Source organism: Sphaerodactylus townsendi, linkage group LG06, assembly GCF_021028975.2.
Source record: "Sphaerodactylus townsendi isolate TG3544 linkage group LG06, MPM_Stown_v2.3, whole genome shotgun sequence".
NCBI lineage: Eukaryota > Metazoa > Chordata > Lepidosauria > Squamata > Sphaerodactylidae > Sphaerodactylus > Sphaerodactylus townsendi.
This window is the reverse complement of record NC_059430.1, coordinates 33,918,724-33,937,594: the sequence shown is the minus strand read 5'-3', so window position 1 is coordinate 33,937,594 and position 18,871 is coordinate 33,918,724. Positions and strand designations below refer to the sequence as shown.

The window sequence follows — 18,871 nt, the reverse complement described above, 5'->3', positions numbered from 1 at the left end:
TCTTGTTCCTTGATTTTCCTCTCCTCCCTTCCTCCACTCCAAAGTTGCTCTCCTCCTTTGCTCTCCACTCTCCCCACAACAACCACCCCGCCCCTGTCCTTCCCTTTCCTTTTATCCTCCACCTCTGGCTGACCGGCTTTCCTCAGCCCCTCCCCACAATGAACTCGCCTGGGTCCGAGTTCTGCCCCCTCCAGGGACAAGCCCCACACCTCTTGTCCCACCCCCTCCCAGGACGGCTGTCGGCGGGGCGTCTCCTTGGCCTGCTGCCACTTCTGAGCTCCCTAGTTCAGCCCAGGCAGCTGCCAGCCCCTCCCATGCCAACTTGGGCCTGGTGGCTGTGGGAAGCTGCCAGTGGCCTCAGGGAGTCTCGCTGGCCTTTCCCTCCTTGGCTGGCTTTCCTGAGACCACAGAGATGGTCGCAGAACAGTCACAGTGCTGGCTGGGGGGCCACTGACACACACACACACACACACACACACACCCCGCATGGCAGGTCTTCTGCCGTGGATGAGGGCCCTGCCAGTTCTGGGGAGGGGCTCTGGCCCTGACCCCGGACATTGTATATGGCACTTCATAATAAAGGACTCACAACAATCAGTATTTGGACTGAAGAAAGTTTAAACATTATCAATCAACACATGAATTATCAGTAATCCTAAATTATATATTTTCAGTTATTCAATTTTTTTTTCATATGGTTGATCTCTTCTTCTGCCTTTTGACATAATTTGGCTCTTAATGAAAGGTTGCCGACCCCTGATGTAGGCACTGCCAGATCACCTGTAACATTTTTCTACACAGAGTGTTTTTCTCTAGAACTCACCGAGGGGTCCCATGAGCAGTCTAAATGTAATAATTTATTATTTGGAAAAATTTTGTGCTGCTCCTCCAAGGAATCTGCCCAAAGATTTCTTTTCCCACTTGAATGCAGTGACTGGCGTGTTACTCATTGCTGAATAGGAAGTCTCTTTCCTATCCAAATTATTAAAATTTACATCCCAAAGCTACTCTGTCTGCCTTCTGGAGGTATCATTTCAAATTTTGAAGTAATTTGTCTTCAGAAATTTCCCTGGTCTGAGTGGTGGTTTTAATGATTCTGGAGTCCCGAGAAAAGCTCCAGGACGGGGATTCAAGGTTTTGGGCCCCACTCAAGAACTTCACTCAAACTTTGTACCCCACAAACCCTAGCTGAGGGATTGGGGCCTAAGTACTTTGATGGGAGACCACCAGAGGTGGGATCCAGCAGGTTTTCACAGGTTCCCGAGAGTAGCTTACTAATTATTTGTGTGTGCCAAGAGGGGGTTACTAATTGGTGATTTTGCCATGTGATTTTTGCCTTAGTTACGCCCCTCCTCTTCAGCAGTAGCGCACAGAACTTGAAGCAGTCTAGCAGGAGGTGCACCGGCGTGCATGGCAGTCTGTGCCTGCGTGCATTCATTTCCCACCCAAGGACCGGCGCAGCAGCTGCATCCTTGCCACAGCCCCGCCCAGGAATGCCCCGCCCCTAGAATGCCCGGCCACACCCCGTCGTGCCCCTCCCAGCCCCATTGGCGCTATGCCACAGTTTGAATCCCACCACCATGGGAACCTGTTACTAAAATTTTTGGATCCCACCACTGGAGACCACCAAAGAATACCAAGATTGCTATGCAGAGGAAGGCAATGACAAACCACCTCTATAAGTCTCTTGCCTTGAAAACTCTACAGGATCACAAGTCACCTTCAACTTGACGGCACCTTCTACACCAGTGATGGCAAACCTTTTCGAGACCAAGTGCCCAAATTGCAACCCAAAACCCACTCATTTATCACGAAGTGCCAACACGGCAATTTAATCTGAATACTGAGGTTTTAGTTTAGAAAAAACGGTTGGCTTCGAGGTGTGTGTTACTTGGGAGTAAGCTTGGTGGTAGTCGGTGGCTTTGCATGGAAGCAACCATGCAACACTTCGAATAGGTGAATCACGACCCTAGGAGGGTTTACTCAGAAGCAAGCCTCATTGCCAGCAACCGAGCTTACTCACAGGTAAAGGATCACACTTTAGTTCTTCGCATGAAAATAAGTGGGGTTTAACAGCGCTTAACAGGGTTACCTACACTGCTTCCCCAAAACTAGGTCTTAGGTTTAATGCCAATAATCAAGCCCAACGGCCCAAGCCAGCCTAGATGTGGGGGGGGGGGGAGGGTGACTCTGCTCGTGACCACAGAGAGGGCTCTGATTGCCACCTCTGGCACCTGTGCCATAGGTTCGCCACCACTGTTCTACACGCACACCACTCAAACCATTAATTAATATATGAAAAAATCTAATTTGATAAAAGATATCAATGCAGGATCCCACATACGAACCTCAGGCTTAACTCAGATCTGCATATGCCATCTGAGTACATGGTTCCTATTAATGTACTGCATGTGTAGTTCCCTTAAGTGGATCAAGAATGCATGTGAAGATTGAGGTAGTCTAGCAGATGCTATCTCTGTCAGCATTGCACATGCTTCCCTATATATCTTGCACTAGAAATGGGTATGCACATTTTTACTTGCAACCTGAGGAAGAGCCACTTAAGCTCAAGTGGGCCCTGCCAGTTCTGTTTCCAAGTTTCCAACTTTTGCAGAGAAGAGTAGTAGGATTCAGGTTTTTAAATCTGTTATTTCTGTTTTCTCTTACTGGGAGATCTGACAGAGATGCTGAAAGAGATACAACTTTATGTTTCTTTCTCCTTCAGGGTGAATTGTATATCAATGATAAGAGCTGTAAGATAGTGCAAAGGTATCTGGAGTTTGACGGTGGCGTTGCTTATGGGATTGACTGCTTGCTAACAGATCCTAACCTTGGAAGTCGCTGTGACACTTTCCTTAGTCATGATATTTTGGTCAGTCCTTCTATGAATTTTTGTTACCCTTCTGAACCAACAAGTAATCTAGTTCATTTTATACGTGTCAGTGCTCTGGTGTGTATATAGACTTAGAACATAGGGACTGAGAAACCATGTTTTAACCATTTGGTTTTAATCAAAGTCTGAATCAGCTGTTGTATGATAGAGTTGCCCCACTACCACAATTCGCACAGCTGTGTAAATTTGAAAAAGTTTGTTGTCAGAAGTTTATAAAATATTCTTAGCAAAACAACCAGACAACATGGCATTGGAACAAATTTTGAATTCTTTATCCGAGGAAGAGTGAATTAAAATAAACATTCATAAACCTGTAGATTTCTTTAGTCCATAGATAAATAAAAACCCTCATATACCTACGCATACAACATCTAACAGCAATAACTGTATGTATAATATTGACGTAGCGAGAACAGTTCTGTTGTATGGTGAGCTGTAAAACTGTGGACATTAATGCTAAGATTATTGGATACACATTCACCAATGCTCTGTATTTTGGATTTGCCAAAAGATTAAGTAAGAACAAGACCTATCTACTGGGGAATTGGATAATAATAAAGACAATATTTACAAGCAAAACTAAGAAAAGAAAAAAATCAGCAAAGATTTTTCTGGAATAGAAAATGGCTGAGGAAAAAAATGAAGCAAACCAGACATTGCATGAGCTGCCTTGTAAAACATGAGAACCTCATATTTATTTAGTGTATTAATCTTGATAGTTGAGGCCTCTTAACTTTCAACTTTAATTATGGTCATAGACAAGCACAAGACACAATATGTTTTTTTGAAAATGATACAATTGTTGAGGCCTCAGAGTGTATCCTTTCACTGGTAGTTCATCAGTATGAGCGAAAAGGGCCACAGATGTGTTATGGAATTTTCAGTTGTATTCAATAGACTTTGTATCTCATTTTTCCAAATATCATTTGCTCAGTGTGGCTAAACAAATTAATCCTCCCCAGTTTCCATTCAACAGTTGTAAAACAAATAACACAAACAACACAATTAGATCCTTGATAGAGAAACTGTTCAGTGCCATAACTCAGAATATTGAAAAACTAAAACAAATAAAACTGCAGTGCCATCACAGAGAACTGCCATCTCAGTGAGTGGACAGATTCATATGGAAGAAGGTGGTCCTGCGCCTAGATCCTATTTTTTTATAAATTTTATTAAACTATTTAGTAATTGTGAATTATTAAAAGCCTAATTAGAGAGATTTATTTAGATTCTGATTAAAAATACATTTTTCCAATTTTCCAGGGTGAGTGTGGTAGTTGTTTCAGAACTCTAACATGTCCTGATGGAACTAAATTAAAGGTAATTAATAGTTGTACTCCTATGACTATAATTTTAAGCAGTAAACTATACTAACACATTTCAGAAAGAGAGAGAGCTGTAAACAAATTAGCACATATAGATAAGAAATATCAAAGTAAAATATATGTCCATGCAGTGAATTCCTCAAGTGGTCCTTGATGGGAAAACAGGTCTTGGACTAGATGCTTCTTGAATCACCTTTGGAGTCAAGCTTTTGCTTCATTGTTATTACCCCACACTATTCATGTTCAAAAAAGTCTTGTTGGGGGGAGGGGTTATTTTATATCCTTCCTCTCCACTAACACCCTGACTTACATGGCCCAGGAAAGCCCAATCCCATCAAATCGCAGAAGTTAATTAGGGTTCGCCCTGGTTAGTATTTAGATGGGAGACCACCAAGAAATTCCAGGGTTGCTACACAGAAGCAGGAACTGGGAAACCACCTCTGAGCTTTGAAACCTTATGGCCATGGTGGCGAACCTATGGCACTCCAGATGTTCATGGACTACAATTCCCATCATCCCAATTGGCCATGCTGGCAGGGACTGATGGGAATTGTAGTCCATGAACATCTGGAGTGCCATAGGTTTGCCACCACTGCCCTATGGGATTGCTAGAAGTCAGCTGTGACTAGACAGCACTTTCCACAGTCTCTCCATGAGTACATTCAAGGTAGCTGTAAGAAATCAAAATTATTTGAACAAATTACTTTGCATCAACCCAACAGAAAACAGGTTCCTCCTAGTACACATGGAATCGGATTACCCTCTCCCTGCTTCTGGCTTCTGCATTGTGTTCCTCCACCCCACAATAGCCTTATATATCCTGGTTTAGCTTTGGGATTCCAGCTTGCTATGTCTTCTGTAACAGAAGCGGAACCATAGTGAGAGGTCTTACCTGTCTCTTTCATGACATATCCCAGCATTTTGTAAATGTGATGTCACTTAAGACTTTTTTTTTTGCAAAACTTTTCTTAGGTTTTAATTTGCAACAGCTCTGGTTATCTTTAAGAATTCTGCAAATAGCAGTTTGATTATCCAGAGAATTTTGATTTTCCCTTTTCATGGGCATAGGCACACATAGGCACACACACCGCAGCGCATTTGTGCACATGCAACTATGATGCCTTTAAAAACATTAACTTCATGTGCTCCTTTTCATGTGTCTTTTTTCCTTCCTTTTAATGTACAATTAAAATCACAAATGACAGCAGCCGTACCCATGTACTTATAAAAGCTATGGAAAACTCCACGAAGGCTGTCAGAGGAACTGCTCTGTGTCTATCAGGGTGCCACAATGCTGCAAGGGCTATTTTGGGAATGACTGTCAAGGTGAGACTTTCCAAAATTAAACTTGTTTCTGGGAAGGTTTGTGTAGCATTGCATGAATTGCAAGCCCACCCCTCACACCCCCATAAAGAAGAAGACCTACAGTATTTCCAAAGATAAAAATTCTTGGAGCAAAAGAACATAGTAAACTGTTCAACGGAGCCTGAAAACATGATGTTAGAACCTGTTTAGTATTTCTATAGGCAGAAGGCCATGAAGTCATGATTTTCTCGCCCCCTCCCCCATCTTAGCCTGAAATGCAACCCAACATGCTGCTCTATAGAGGCCATTGAGCTACAACGAGAGGAGGAGTGGAGAAAGAAATGTGCATTCCATAGAAGGAAAATCCTTCCTTCCATGGAAGTGCTGCACTGAATCCAATCCACTGAGTGCTAAATTTTGCTGTCTCAGAATCACATTTCAGCAGTCATGGATCTGACTGGTGAATAGGCCCCAGCCAACTTAGATCACCTGACCATTAAGTTTAGGATTTTCAACCTAGTTTTTTGTGCACTCTTGGTGCCTTCTCATGGGTCCTTGATCCACATTTGGATCTTATGATTTTGTGCTGCTCAGACACACTGTCTGACACGCTGACTCTCAGAAAGAGTAGAGCAACTGCTGGAGGTTTTCAGCTGAATGGTAATATCTGGTAAGTTGAACCAATGCTATTGATTGTGTGTTTAGTTCTTTAGATTTAGCCTTTGTTATTTTAATCATCATTGGCTGCTATTGATTTTCCAGGGTATGTGACTGGTCTGGTAGTTTTTGCTCTTAACATTTTTTCCCACATATATGGCTGACATCTTCAGAGGCATGTTACAGCAAGATGTTTCTTTCTTCATGGCACGATGCTATGACATACCTCTGAAGATGCCAATCATAGATACAATTGAAATGTTAGGAGCAAAAACAGACCATGGTCACACAGTCTGGAAAACTCACAACAGCCAGTTGATTCTGTCAGTGAAAGTCTGTGACAATACATTAATCCTTATTGCCTATTTTCTTTTAGAAATATCCTTGCATTTCAATAAATCACTTTAACTATAATGTGTGCTGCTTGTCAGGTGGCTTCAATCTAATTCAAGTACCTAGGCTCTTGTGGCTACACCTAGCAGGTTAACTGTTCTATGAAATTTGCCTCTGCAAGTGGTCTATCTTGTGGGATGACTTTCTTGACTTTAAACCCAGTAAAGTTGAAAGCTTGCCCCTTGACTTGTGGCTGTTTGGATAGTGAAGGGGTGGCAGCTACCAAAGCTGAGATGTGAGGACTCATACCCCTAGATTTTGCAATTCTGTGTTTTGCGGACCCACCTAACAAGAATCCCTTGGGCTAGGGGTTCTCAACAGGATCTTACTCCAGGGAAGATTATTCACACATGTTTAAGTCTTTTCTAGTGGTCTTAGGGTCCTAGCTTGATTGTTCGTTACACTAAATAAAATCTCCATCTTGAAGTCAATGTTTGAAGTGTTTGAATTTCTGTTGCTTACTGTTTTTCAGCCTGCCCAGGAGGGTCAGAAGCTCCATGTAGCAGCCGTGGGTCATGTGATGAGGGATATTCTGGTACAGGACTGTGTACCTGTTACGGTGGCTTCAATGGGACTTCATGTGAGCTTTGTATGCCCGGAAGATATGGCTCAGATTGCAGATGTAGGTTTCTGTAATTGTCATCCTGATAAGTGCTAATTTAACGAATTAACTAGAATATGAGAGATAACATGTGTCACCAAGCCTTCACCCTCCTAACAATTTGTGGCAGGCTCAGACAGCCTCCTAAGTATGCTGGGCAGGTTCTCCTGCCTTTTCTATGACTGAGCTGTTTTGATGATAGTGTATGAGGTATTTTATCCTTGTCTGCACGGCCTTAGGAACTCCAGAAAAGTGAAGGGAGCCTTTTTCCCTATGGCAAATTCTCCTTTTCAAGGTACCTATGAGAACTGAGGAAGGTTCAGTAAACAAAAGTAAAATTTATTGAACAAACTAGATAGGATCAAGAGATATTTCAGTGGATGGGAATCAGGTAGGAATTAACTATATGCAAACATCAGTTTTGGCACTGGCATAGTTCTTGAATTATTAAAATGTATATCAAATATAGTTATTGTTGGTAACTGTTCTTTGATTGTTATAATATGTATAAGGTGGTTTAGTCTCTTAACTAACTGTAACTATAATTTGATCTTGGATTCTTTTTCTGCATATGTTCATTTCTGTTTATAATTTTTTTTAATTAATTTGAAAAAGGAGTCAACCTGTTCTGAATGAAGCTGGATGATTGTGTTTCTTCCCCTAGCTTCTCCTACACAGTGATTTCCCACGGTGTAGTTTTTATTAACTCTCTGTTGCAAGTATTGAGCGTCTATAATTGGTGATAAGTTCATGGAAGTGTTTATTTAAAATGGTGCATTCAACAACTTTCGTGAGCTGGCCATTAAGTAGGTCTTCTTAGGTAGATCTGCTTGTTTTTTTATTATATTTATTTTAGCTTTTCTGCCTCAAGAGTATTGCTGTGAAACAGGATATAAATGTTTCAATGGTTGTCCTCCTAATAATCCAACCACATTCTGTTTGCAGTCTGCCAATGCACAGAGCATGGACAATGCGATGAGGGGATTTCTGGATCAGGACTATGTGTCTGTGAAACTGGATGGACAGGGAAGTTATGCGAAACCAAATTAGGTCAGTCAATTTAGCTATAGCAATAACTTAAAGAGTTATAGCAATAACTTAAAAAGCTTAAGCAATAACTTAAAAAACTTAGAGAGCAGTTTTCACCTTGCCATGAACGCTTATGACTAATTGGCCTTAGGAAAATGCATTGAAGGACCATCACTCCTGTCATGGGCCCATTAGGAGTTAGGTGTGCTGTCACCTCAGACCTTTCCAGAGTGGCTGTCTGGTTAAGCCCCGCCCACTTTCCAAGTTGTATGATTGGCCAGTGCTTAGATCCTCTCACTCTTTGGTGACCCTAGCTTTACGGAATGCTCTTCCTGCTAGCTTGACCTTTTTATGCTCTATGTTTAATATATATCTGTCTCAGTGTTGTTTCCAAATGCACACACAGTTGTGTTATTTTTTTCATAGATGCAGTGCCAGAGTGTTCACCCAGCTGTTCCGTTAATGCTGTGTGCCAGGCCCAAAACATCTGCCAATGTAAACTATATTATACTGGGGATGGAATCACTTGCTCAGGTACATTCTCTACAGACACTGGAAAAAAATCACTGGGAAGGAAGCTTAAGAAGAGGGCTATTTTGACTTTTACCCTCATAAATTGTTCTGATATAAAAAGACCCTATATAAAACAATCTGTGAATGTCACAAAATCAAACTGTAATATAGTATCAGTGAGGTTAAAACTGAAATGTACAATAGAAACCCACATTTTGCACTTAAAAGAAAATATTTGCATTGCCCACATTGAGTGTGGTTAGATGAAAATGTAATACATACAACTTTGCAATGCTGATGCATAAATTAAAACATAAAGTTCCTCTTAATGAACTTCCTTTCCTAGGAATGCAAAGGAAGTTGAAGATGGACCCACAGCTTTTTACCTGTATGAGGCACACTACCAGCCAAACTTGCAGCTCTGGTGACAGTGTTTAGAACAGTCTTCAGTCCAAAGCAGCCTCTAACCCCGATCTGTCAAATCTGACAGTTGTGACCAGTTCTCTGGTGAATCTTCAAGGCAGAAATAGGGAGGGGCAATCCCAGGGGGGGAAAAGACAGGCAAAGACATAGGATGGTACATGAATGCAGCAGTTTATTATTTGAAGATTGCCTGATAATTCTGAAAACTATCTTTCTCTGTAACTTGTTCTAGTGTGTCAGTTAAAACAGTCAAGGAGCCCGCTTTGCCTCAGAGGAACATTAAATCAGGAAATCTTCCAGTAGTAATGAACTGTGGTTTCCAAGCATCAGCTTAAAGGGGCAGGAGGGTGTTTGCTTTTCATTTTGTTTGTTCACGGAATCAATAGGCGCATCATCAGTTCTACAGCCTTCGGTTTCTCTCACATATCTCAGCTTTGGGGCTGATGTGGTGTTTGGAGATTCATGGGCTCTTACATTACCAATCCTTTAGACAGTTATGTGATAATCCACCCATCACATCCAGCCAACTCCAGCTGTGAGTTTTAGTCCTAAATTTTCCAGTCTAGCCTTGAGCTTCACCTTGTGATCATCAAAGCTTTACTATACTGCCCGCTCTTTTAAGCAGTCAATCCAATCAAAGATACGATCCCAAGTGCACAGATGCAGTATTTTCATCTTTCTAGGTGACTGGGAATAGCTCAGGCTAGCCCAATCCTGTCAGATCTCAGAAGCTACGGAGGGTCGGCCCTGCTAAGTACTCTCAGATGGGAGCCACTCAGGAAATTCAGGGTTGCTATGCAGAGGCAGCTGATGGCAGACCACCTCTGTAAATCTTTTACCTTAAAAACCCTGCAGGGTTGCCACAAATCGGTGGCAACTTGATGGCACTTTCCATCACCAGCAAAATCTGGGTGCTGGAGGTTTTCAGGGTTGCAGGCATAATTTCTTCCTGGCAGTAACATCCCAAACTACCCAAAATGGGTTGTTGGTTGTTGTTGCAGTGGGGTGTCACATTTTGCTTCAGTGATCCAAAATTAAAAGATTACATTTTCTTATTCTCTGTGGGGTAATAAAATCTCACTTTAATGGAGGTAAGGATAACACAAATTAATTGACCTATTAATGTCTTTTTCAACAATGGCAAATGAAGGGTTGCTTCTGAACGTCCCAGTCTACTTTATTATTATTACATTTGCATCCCACTTTTCACCTATCATGGAACTTGACATGCCATATAAAAAGGTTTCCAGAAGATCTCCCATCAAGATGCCAAATCACATGGTTGGAAGAGGTAGGCTGTTTTGTCAGATTCCGCAAGGCTGTGGTAATTCTCTGAGAATTTGTACACACAGCACACCTCCTTTCTCTCTGCACACTTACACACAAAAGCTGCAGTACCTCTAACTCTGCTGAGTAATAATTGATCCTAAAACTCCCTTAATTTTCAAAATACTTTGCAATGTGGGAAAAATTGCAGTTTGACTTTTGCAAATGCTGATCAAGTCACAGGTTCCCCTACCCCTGCCCTAGATCATGGTCTTTATTGGCTCATTGGTACATTTCTATGCAAAGAGTTGTCAGGCTTCCTTGTGAAGAGCATGGCAGGGCAAAATCATCTATATCTGTTTTTGCTTTATTTTTCCTTTTATAGCTATAAACTTTTGTAAGGTATCCAATGGTGGCTGTCACAAGAATGCAAGATGCACTCAATCTGGTGTGAATGTCAATTGCACATGTCAGAAAGGATACAAAGGAGATGGCCACATCTGCACCGCTGTTAACCCTTGCACAGATGGGCTCAATGGTGGTTGCCATGAACATGCTATCTGTACAAAAACGGGGCCTGTAAGTATTGCTGGTTGTGGTTCCTTCACTTTAGGGGCCTCGCCCAGATAGTATCGGCCTGCACTGACATTTGAGCATTCTGATACAAAAGTGAGAGTCCAGGAAGTGTTCTAGAAAAGAATAAAAGCATTGCACACACCTCTTCCTACTTATACTGATCAGCATGGTCTTTCTGTTGTGTGGACAGGAAGGCCCTTTACATAGCTGTGTGTACACATACTGTAGAAACTGAAGGTACTGATGATGCAGTGCCCACTAATAACTATGCAGATGAGACTTCAATAGTGCAGTTTTACAGATTTCATTGGGCTTAGATTGGAGCAACTTTTCATAGTATTATGGTGTGATCCTGCTGGGCTGAATTGTGTGGCAGATTGCCCTGAACACTTAGATTCAGTTCCATCTGCTGAAGCTCCTTCGTATGGAATTATGAGGGGAATATTATTTCACATTAACCCTTGCTTCAATTCTGCTTGGCCCTTAATAAGGAAAAAAGATCCTTCAGCAACACAAAAAAGCCAGCTCATGGAACCACCACCAAAAGATCCTTGCACTGTTGTTTAGACAAACACCTGAGAATACAAGACACAGTTTAGATATTTTAAAGGAATAAGCAACATTTTTGAAGAATTGGACCATGTAAAATAACATCCACAAACATTCCCATTTCCTCTTGGACTGACAAAATGTCACTGACAGTAACTATGTTGAAGCATTTACATAGTTCATACAGTATCTCTTCCTCCATCTCTTCTTCAGCCTTATCTCTCATGGTCCACACACAGACTTCTTGCCCCTTCCTGCATTTTCTGTATTTGTTAACAGCACCACCATTGCTTTCTCTGACATGAGAGGTCCATTTCTGTTGATTTCTTTCTTTCAGCAGTTTCAGGCAGACAGTTCCTGCTGGCAGCTTGGACAATATAGAAATCCATCTTTCCAGAATTTCAATGCATGCCCCCACCCTCACAACCTAGACTCACAACAGAATATACTTTATAATGAAGAGAGTACTTGGGATACACCCACTGTAATTGCATTTTAAGGACTACCCCGTACCTTAGGAGTTAGGAGTGACAAGGAAGATTTCAAATGGCAACTGGATATTTGCATCTTTGTTGATTTTGGATATTTAGTTGGACTGAAAATTTTCCTCCCAGGGTAAGCGCAAATGTGAATGCAAAGATAACTACATTGGGGATGGAATCGACTGTGAAGTGAAACAGCAACGAGGGAACCGATGTTTGCAAGATCATGGACAATGCCATGCTGATGCTGATTGTGTAGATCTTCATTTTGAGGGTCAGTACTCCAGAAGTATTAATACAGATTCAGTGGATAGGAAAGAGCAGCTAAAGTTAAGCCTTTTTAAAGAGACCTGTGTGTTAGAACTACAGCTGTGTCTCTAGAAACTCTAGAAACTACAGTCTTATGTGTGTTTTTTTGTGTGTGTATTCTACATTTCTTCTTATTTATTTCTATAAGGGATGCTTTATAGAATGCCAAAACAAAACAAAACAAATGATTCTTATACTTGAGAATGTTAATTGGATCCCCCCTCTCAAAGTGTTTTTGGTAATTCCATAGGATGTTATTACAGTAGGATTTCATTGACAGAAATGCCCATCAGCGTGAAAGCAATAAGACATCAGCTATATCAGCTTCATATTATAAGAGTTGCCTTCAATTAGTTATTTACAGAATTCTTTGACAGTGAGCATGATATACTAATTAGTGTTGGAGTATGTTCTAAGAGACCCAAGTTCAAACTGCCACTCTGCCAAGGTGTTCACTGGCTGACCTTGGGGCAGTCATTCTGTCTTATCCTAACTTACCTTACACATTTGTTGTGAGGATAAAAGGAAGAAGAAGAGAACAATGTATACCATCCTAAGCTCCTTGGGGGAAGGGCATGATAAAAATTCGCAAATGCTTCTGCCACTTCACTAGAGAATGATACAGGGGCATTGAGTGATCATGTGTAAAACAGAGTTGATACCATCTAGCAGGAATGCTGTTGAGTTCATCTGCTTCACATCTGTAAGATCCATAGCAGGAAGAGCCTCACAGATGTGAAGCACAGCTGTTCAGACACAGCACTACCCATCCAAGTATAGCCATTACATGCAAAATCCAAAAGGGAGATGTGGGATCTTAAAGTTGAAATCTTCTGTTCCTTATAGCTCAAAAATATCATTTCGTAAGGCTATAACGAGCCAGTAAAAAAACTTGTTTCACGAGTCACCTCCAAGCCTGTTGGCTGTTGTCGAATTACATGGTCAAAAGAATCACAATCCACAAAGACGTGCAGAATTTCTAACATGTCAAATAACAGATAAATATTTCCAGAGTGCTCTACAAAAAAATGAAAAAAGAAAGTAGTACAATAGAATCTAGTTTCCTTGTCTGGCCATGGCACTGTTTCTTTAAAATGATCGTTTTTTGCCAAATGTGGACGGCCTAATGTTTTTTGCCTATTCTTTCTGGCAGATGCAAGAGTTGGGGTATTTCACATACGTTCTCCATTGGGACAGTATAAACTGACTTACGACGAAGCAAATAAAACCTGTGCAGATGAAGGAGCAACACTAGCTACATACACTCAGCTCTTATATGCCCAGAAGGTAACACAGCATTAATTTGAACATGCACACAAGACACTGCGGTTAAGATAGCAAGTGAGCAAGTGTGGTGTAGCAGTCACAAGTGTTCTACTTTGGCTAGAGAGCCTTTGTGTACCTAACATTTCACAGAGTTGTTGCTATGATAAAATGGAGGAGCAGAGAACCATGTGTGCCACCACGTGTGCTACTTTGGAGAGTAATGGGACGCTGCCTTAGGCAGTTTTCTCCTTCTCCTTCTCCTTCTCGTCCTCTTTTTTAACCTGGAAGGAAGAAGAAGCTCAATAATATCTTAAGAGCATAAATGCATTATTCTGTTCTCTCAGAAATGCATTTTTTTTTCAGTCTGAATAGGAGAAAAAACAGGTAATGCACTCAAATGAAGTGTGTACGTCACTGGTTGATGCTGCAAACTGACATGAAAGTACAAGAGGAGCTGTTCACCAGCACTTCCCCAGATATTTTGGGCTCTCATGAAAAACAGACATAAGTCAAAGTTGTAAAGGTCACTATATTTTCCCCAGTGCAGAATCACACTGAATCAGAGATATCCCCTGGTCTGCCTAGATGGAATGGTATGTGAATGAACTCCTCAGACATGCAGATTCCAGAGCAGGACATGGAGAAACAGCCAGACTTCCTCCTCCTATTGATCCAGTGTGGCTGTGGTGATATAAGTAATGGGTGATTTCCGCCCTGTGTGGGGGACAGCCCATACAATCCTTTATTTGGCGCATGATGCTGAGCTGTGCAGCTCTCCTACTCCCTTTTGGCATCTCTGTAACATGTTTTGCATATTCTGCCAAAAGACCAAAAGAAGGGGATAGGATTCTAGAAAGGCATAAGATGCTAGAGAAAATGAGCACAGAGGACTCTGTCCCAAATAGCAAATTCCCTTGTGCAACTATGGAATGCCACATCAGGAGCTGGAAGCAATGGCCAGCAGAGCAGTGCAGCAAGGTCCCAGTACTGGCTGAAGGAATCAGCTGTGGATTTGTTCCAACTCAAAACTGTTTTAAGCCAACCCAAGCCTACATTCATTGGCAGAGAAATGCCAAGTCACCAACCAGGCCATATCTTCAAGACGTCAGAGCTAGACTTAAGTGGGCCTTGTATAAGAAATGAGTTTCCCTCCTTATACATTTTGTAATGTCACTCATAGCATTAGGCTAACATTGCCACCTCTTTCCCTTGGTTTCACAATTGCTTCATTTCCATTCTTATTACAGGCAAAGTACCACTTATGTGCAGCTGGCTGGTTACAGAATAGGAGAGTAGGCTATCCAACGGCCTTTTCTGCCCCTAATTGCGGTGGAGGACTGGTTGGGATTGTTGACTATGGAATCAAAGTCAACCAGAGTGAAAGATGGGATGCCTTCTGCTACAGAGTCAAAGGTACAGGTGCTTTTGAGTAACCTTGACAAACCTCAGCAGTGCTCCTCATTGCCAGACTGAACAGGCTAATGCTGCAGTTTTAAGCTAAAAGAAAATCACCCCAAATCAGTATGGGACAAGGTGGGAGGTCAACAGGGGAAAACACTGGAATGCAGTAAGCTGGCAAAGTCATCTGAATTCCTCATAAAACACTACAGAATGATTGATGCCCTTCCAGAGTAAACACTAGTATACATTTTAAATACATAATTCTTTTTGGATTACAGTTTTTGCAGAACAGTTATCCTCAAAAGCAGTTGTAGATTGCACTCTAGAAAACTGATGCCCCGCTTCCGCTTGTTGTTTAAAATCCGAATGTTTGGATTTTATAGATGTTAATTGCACTTGCAAAATTGGCTATGTGGGTGATGGATTTACATGTACTGGAAACCTGCTTCAAGTCCTTGTGTCTATTCCAACATTTGCAAACTTTGCCTCGGTAAGTTATAGAAACTGATGCTTTCACTTGAAATAGTTGTTCTGTACATATATGTACAGAGAGGGTAGTGGGGCTAAGTGTGCTGGCCCAGCTAGGACATTTTGGATCTGGCACGTTTTACCACTGACTCACACTCTACCCCCATACTATTAGATATTCTCAAAAGAAAGAAAAATGATCAGTAGAATGGGCAGGGATACTTAGCAAAACTGTATTGGAGGTGGAGTTAAATTTCCTTTCCCCCTCCCTGTGTGCCTGCCAACTGAACTGGAACCCCACATAGCATTATAAAATTTTGGAGTAATTATTTTTGTTCTCTCCCATTTCAGACCGTTACAGACTTCATAACATGGGCCAAGTCCTGCCCCGCCCCACACCTTCTGACTGACAGAGCCAGTGAGCTGTAATAACCAAACTACCTAGTGTTGCACTTTTCAGTTACCCAAAAATAACAATCACTTCACCTTTTTTTTAAAAAATCTCACATCTCATTTTGTTGAGAAGAAAACCTTGGATTAAGATCTTTTTGCATTGTACTCTGTCAATTTTATACTCTTAAATACATTTTTTCACCTTGCTTATTCCATAGCAGATACTAGAAGTGCTGAATATAACAAATATATGAGTTTTTCAATCTTGTGACCCACCAACATCCATCATAGAAGAGCAAAATTGAATATTTATAATATTTATCATGAATAATGGTGAGGCATTGTCCTCAGTGTTAAAATCAGCTTTTGGTTATGAAACACCCATATTTCTTACACCTTTCTACTTTTGTGAACTGATGGCATCTTAATTTCATACAGTCAATTGTATATGCTTGTGAAACTTTTATCACAGTAAAAATAGTTCACCCCAGAGTATTCTGTTTCTTCACAGAAGGTCCATACTTATTCAAATACCTCAAGAAAAGGTCAAGAATTCTTGAAATACCTCACAAATTTGTCAATTAAGGCTACATTGTTTGTGCCAGACAATGATGGGCTGAAGAAAAATGAGGTAAAGTGCCAATTGAGTGTGGGAGCTTAAATTATATCATAAACATGACCCTGAATTTAGCCTCATGTAGGGCATCCAAGACATGACATAGATAGTCCATGGAAGATGTAGTTCACTTTGAAGCTTTATAAAATGGTTTTAACCTTTTACTTACTCCTCATTCCTAACTCTTGCCATCAATTCAATTTGAACCCAAGTAGTGCTGTATTCTTCAGCATTTCAAACAAAGGGGTACAGATTGTTGTTGTTGTTGTTTGTTTTGATTTCATAGACCGCCTCATCCCCAAAGGGCTCTAGGCGGTTTACAACTACAAATTCCATAATCAGTAATTAAAACAACAATTAAAAACTCTTAAAATTCAATAAGCAGCGTACTAGTCTCTAACAGGGACAGCTTAAAAATCCCACAAAAAGATTAACCTTTTGTGAGGACTTATAAATCAGAGGAATTATTATACTGTTGGGGATCATAAAAACCCTTTGGGATCAGATTGGTGGGCCATCTGGTCAGCATCCTGTATCACATAATATTTAATCAGTGGCCCTGGAGGGCCAACAAATATGGGATATATGCCGGTGTCTTCCTCACATGTTGCATTCTAGCACTGGTAGTCAGAGGTTTACTTCCTCTGCATATGGACATCCCGTGTAGTAATGTCGGCTAGCAGCCATTGATCAACCTAAATTTCATTAAAATGTCTTATGCCTTTCGAAAGCCATCTTTCATGGCAATGTCAACTCAATGCATGGCAGCTGTGAAAAAGGCAAACTCTATGCTGGGGATCATTAGAAAAGGAATTGATAATAAAACTGCAAAGATTGTCATGCCCTTATATAAAGCAGTGGTGCGACCGCACTTGGAGTACTGTGTCCAGTTCTGGTCGCCGCATCTCAAAAAGGATATTGAGGAGATAGAAAAAGTGCAGAGAAGGGCAACAAGGATGATTGAGGGACTGGAGCACCTTCCCTATGAGGAGAGGCTGCAGTGTTTGGGACTCTTTAGTTTGGAGAGGAGGCGGCTGAGGGGGGATATGATTGAAGTCTACAAAATTATGCATGGGGTAGAAAATGTTGACAGAGAGAAATTTTTCTCTCTTTCTGACAATACTAGAACCAGGGGGCATCCATTGAAAATGCTGGGGGGAAGAATTAGGACTAATAAAAGGAAACACTTCTTCACGCAACGTGTGATTGGTGTTTGGAATATGCTGCCACAGGAGGTGGTGATGGCCACTAACCTGGATAGCTTTAAAAGGGGCTTGGACAGATTTATGGAGGAGAAGTCGATTTATGGCTACCAATCTTGATCCTCCTTGATCTGAGATTGCAAATGCCTTAACAGACCAGGTGATCGGGAGCAACAGCCGCAGAAGGCCATTGCGTTCACATCCTACATGTGAGCTCCCAAAGGCACCTGGTGGGCCACTGCGAGTAGCAGAGAGCTGGACTAGATGGACTTTGGTCTGATCCAGCTGGCTTGTTCTTATGTTCTCATCTGTGCTAATGGCCATCATATCCCTTGACAACGGGAGAGGACTGGTACTGACATGCAAACAGCATACCACATCCGGAAGATTCTGTCAACAGCCCTTAATTTCTGAGGTGGTATGACTATTTAAAAAAAAAATAAAACTTGGCTCCTCCAAATTCCATCACGCTCAAGTACAGTCATTTTCAGACTAGAGCCCCACTTTCAGCTTCAGCTTGCTACATGGGACCTAATTTATATTTTTGATATCAATTGTTCAGCTTTTTCAGAATTACATATTCATTGGCTCCCTGTCCTTTTCCTTTTTTTCCTTATTATATATCCTCCTGTTTTACTTTTTCTCTTTTAAAAATAAATACAAGTATGCAAGAACTGAAATAATCCACTGAGCATTCACTAATATTGCTTTATGTTGCTGGCTCCATTCAGACACTTTCTGGAAGAGACATTGAGTACCATTTGTCCAACGTTAGCATGTTGTTCTATGAAGACCTGACCAATGGAACTACCCTTCAAACCAGAATAGGGAAAAAGCTTTTAATTATACATGGTGAAAACCAAGAAAATCAGGCCTCAGTTGCCAAAAAGGTAAGTGTAAGTTTCCATAAATCCCTGGCTTGTATGTTTCCCAGGATGGGCTCATTGCAAACTGAGGAGGAAGGACACACATCCTCCCTTTCATTTTCCAAGTTACAACTAGTTACAACTAGTTACAACTAGTTTGGACTGGTGTTCCACATGGCTATGGAATATCCAGATCAACAAAAGGGGACCAGAGATTCTGTAGACCAAACCTTTGTGTAGTTGGGAATTTACATGCAGAAGCCTTTGTTGTACTAGTTGCTATCTGCATGAGGAAGAGAAGGGGTCACTACTGCACTTCCACAATGTGTACCTGTCCC

At 41.3% G+C, this 18,871-nt stretch overlaps 1 protein-coding gene across 3 annotated transcripts in view; it reads left to right on the top strand.

Annotated features, from left to right (window-relative positions):
- STAB2 (stabilin 2) overlaps positions 1 to 18,871 on the top strand; it is a 90,861-nt gene that overhangs the window by 66,594 nt on the left and 5,396 nt on the right. For 2 of the 3 annotated variants that reach the window (XM_048500422.1, XM_048500421.1), the window contains exons 34-46: positions 2,726 to 2,872; positions 4,157 to 4,213; positions 5,424 to 5,544; positions 7,046 to 7,195; positions 8,120 to 8,224; positions 8,630 to 8,737; positions 10,791 to 10,984; positions 12,145 to 12,286; positions 13,475 to 13,608; positions 14,835 to 15,000; positions 15,372 to 15,478; positions 16,361 to 16,480; positions 18,399 to 18,557. In XM_048500422.1, coding sequence (XP_048356379.1) covers positions 2,726 to 2,872; positions 4,157 to 4,213; positions 5,424 to 5,544; positions 7,046 to 7,195; positions 8,120 to 8,224; positions 8,630 to 8,737; positions 10,791 to 10,984; positions 12,145 to 12,286; positions 13,475 to 13,608; positions 14,835 to 15,000; positions 15,372 to 15,478; positions 16,361 to 16,480; positions 18,399 to 18,557 — 1,710 coding nt within the window. Of the gene's footprint in view, positions 1 to 2,725; positions 2,873 to 4,156; positions 4,214 to 5,423; positions 5,545 to 7,045; positions 7,196 to 8,119; positions 8,225 to 8,629; positions 8,738 to 10,790; positions 10,985 to 12,144; positions 12,287 to 13,474; positions 13,609 to 14,834; positions 15,001 to 15,371; positions 15,479 to 16,360; positions 16,481 to 18,398; positions 18,558 to 18,871 lie in introns of those variants that run through there. The other variant, XM_048500423.1, reaches the window with a different exon arrangement.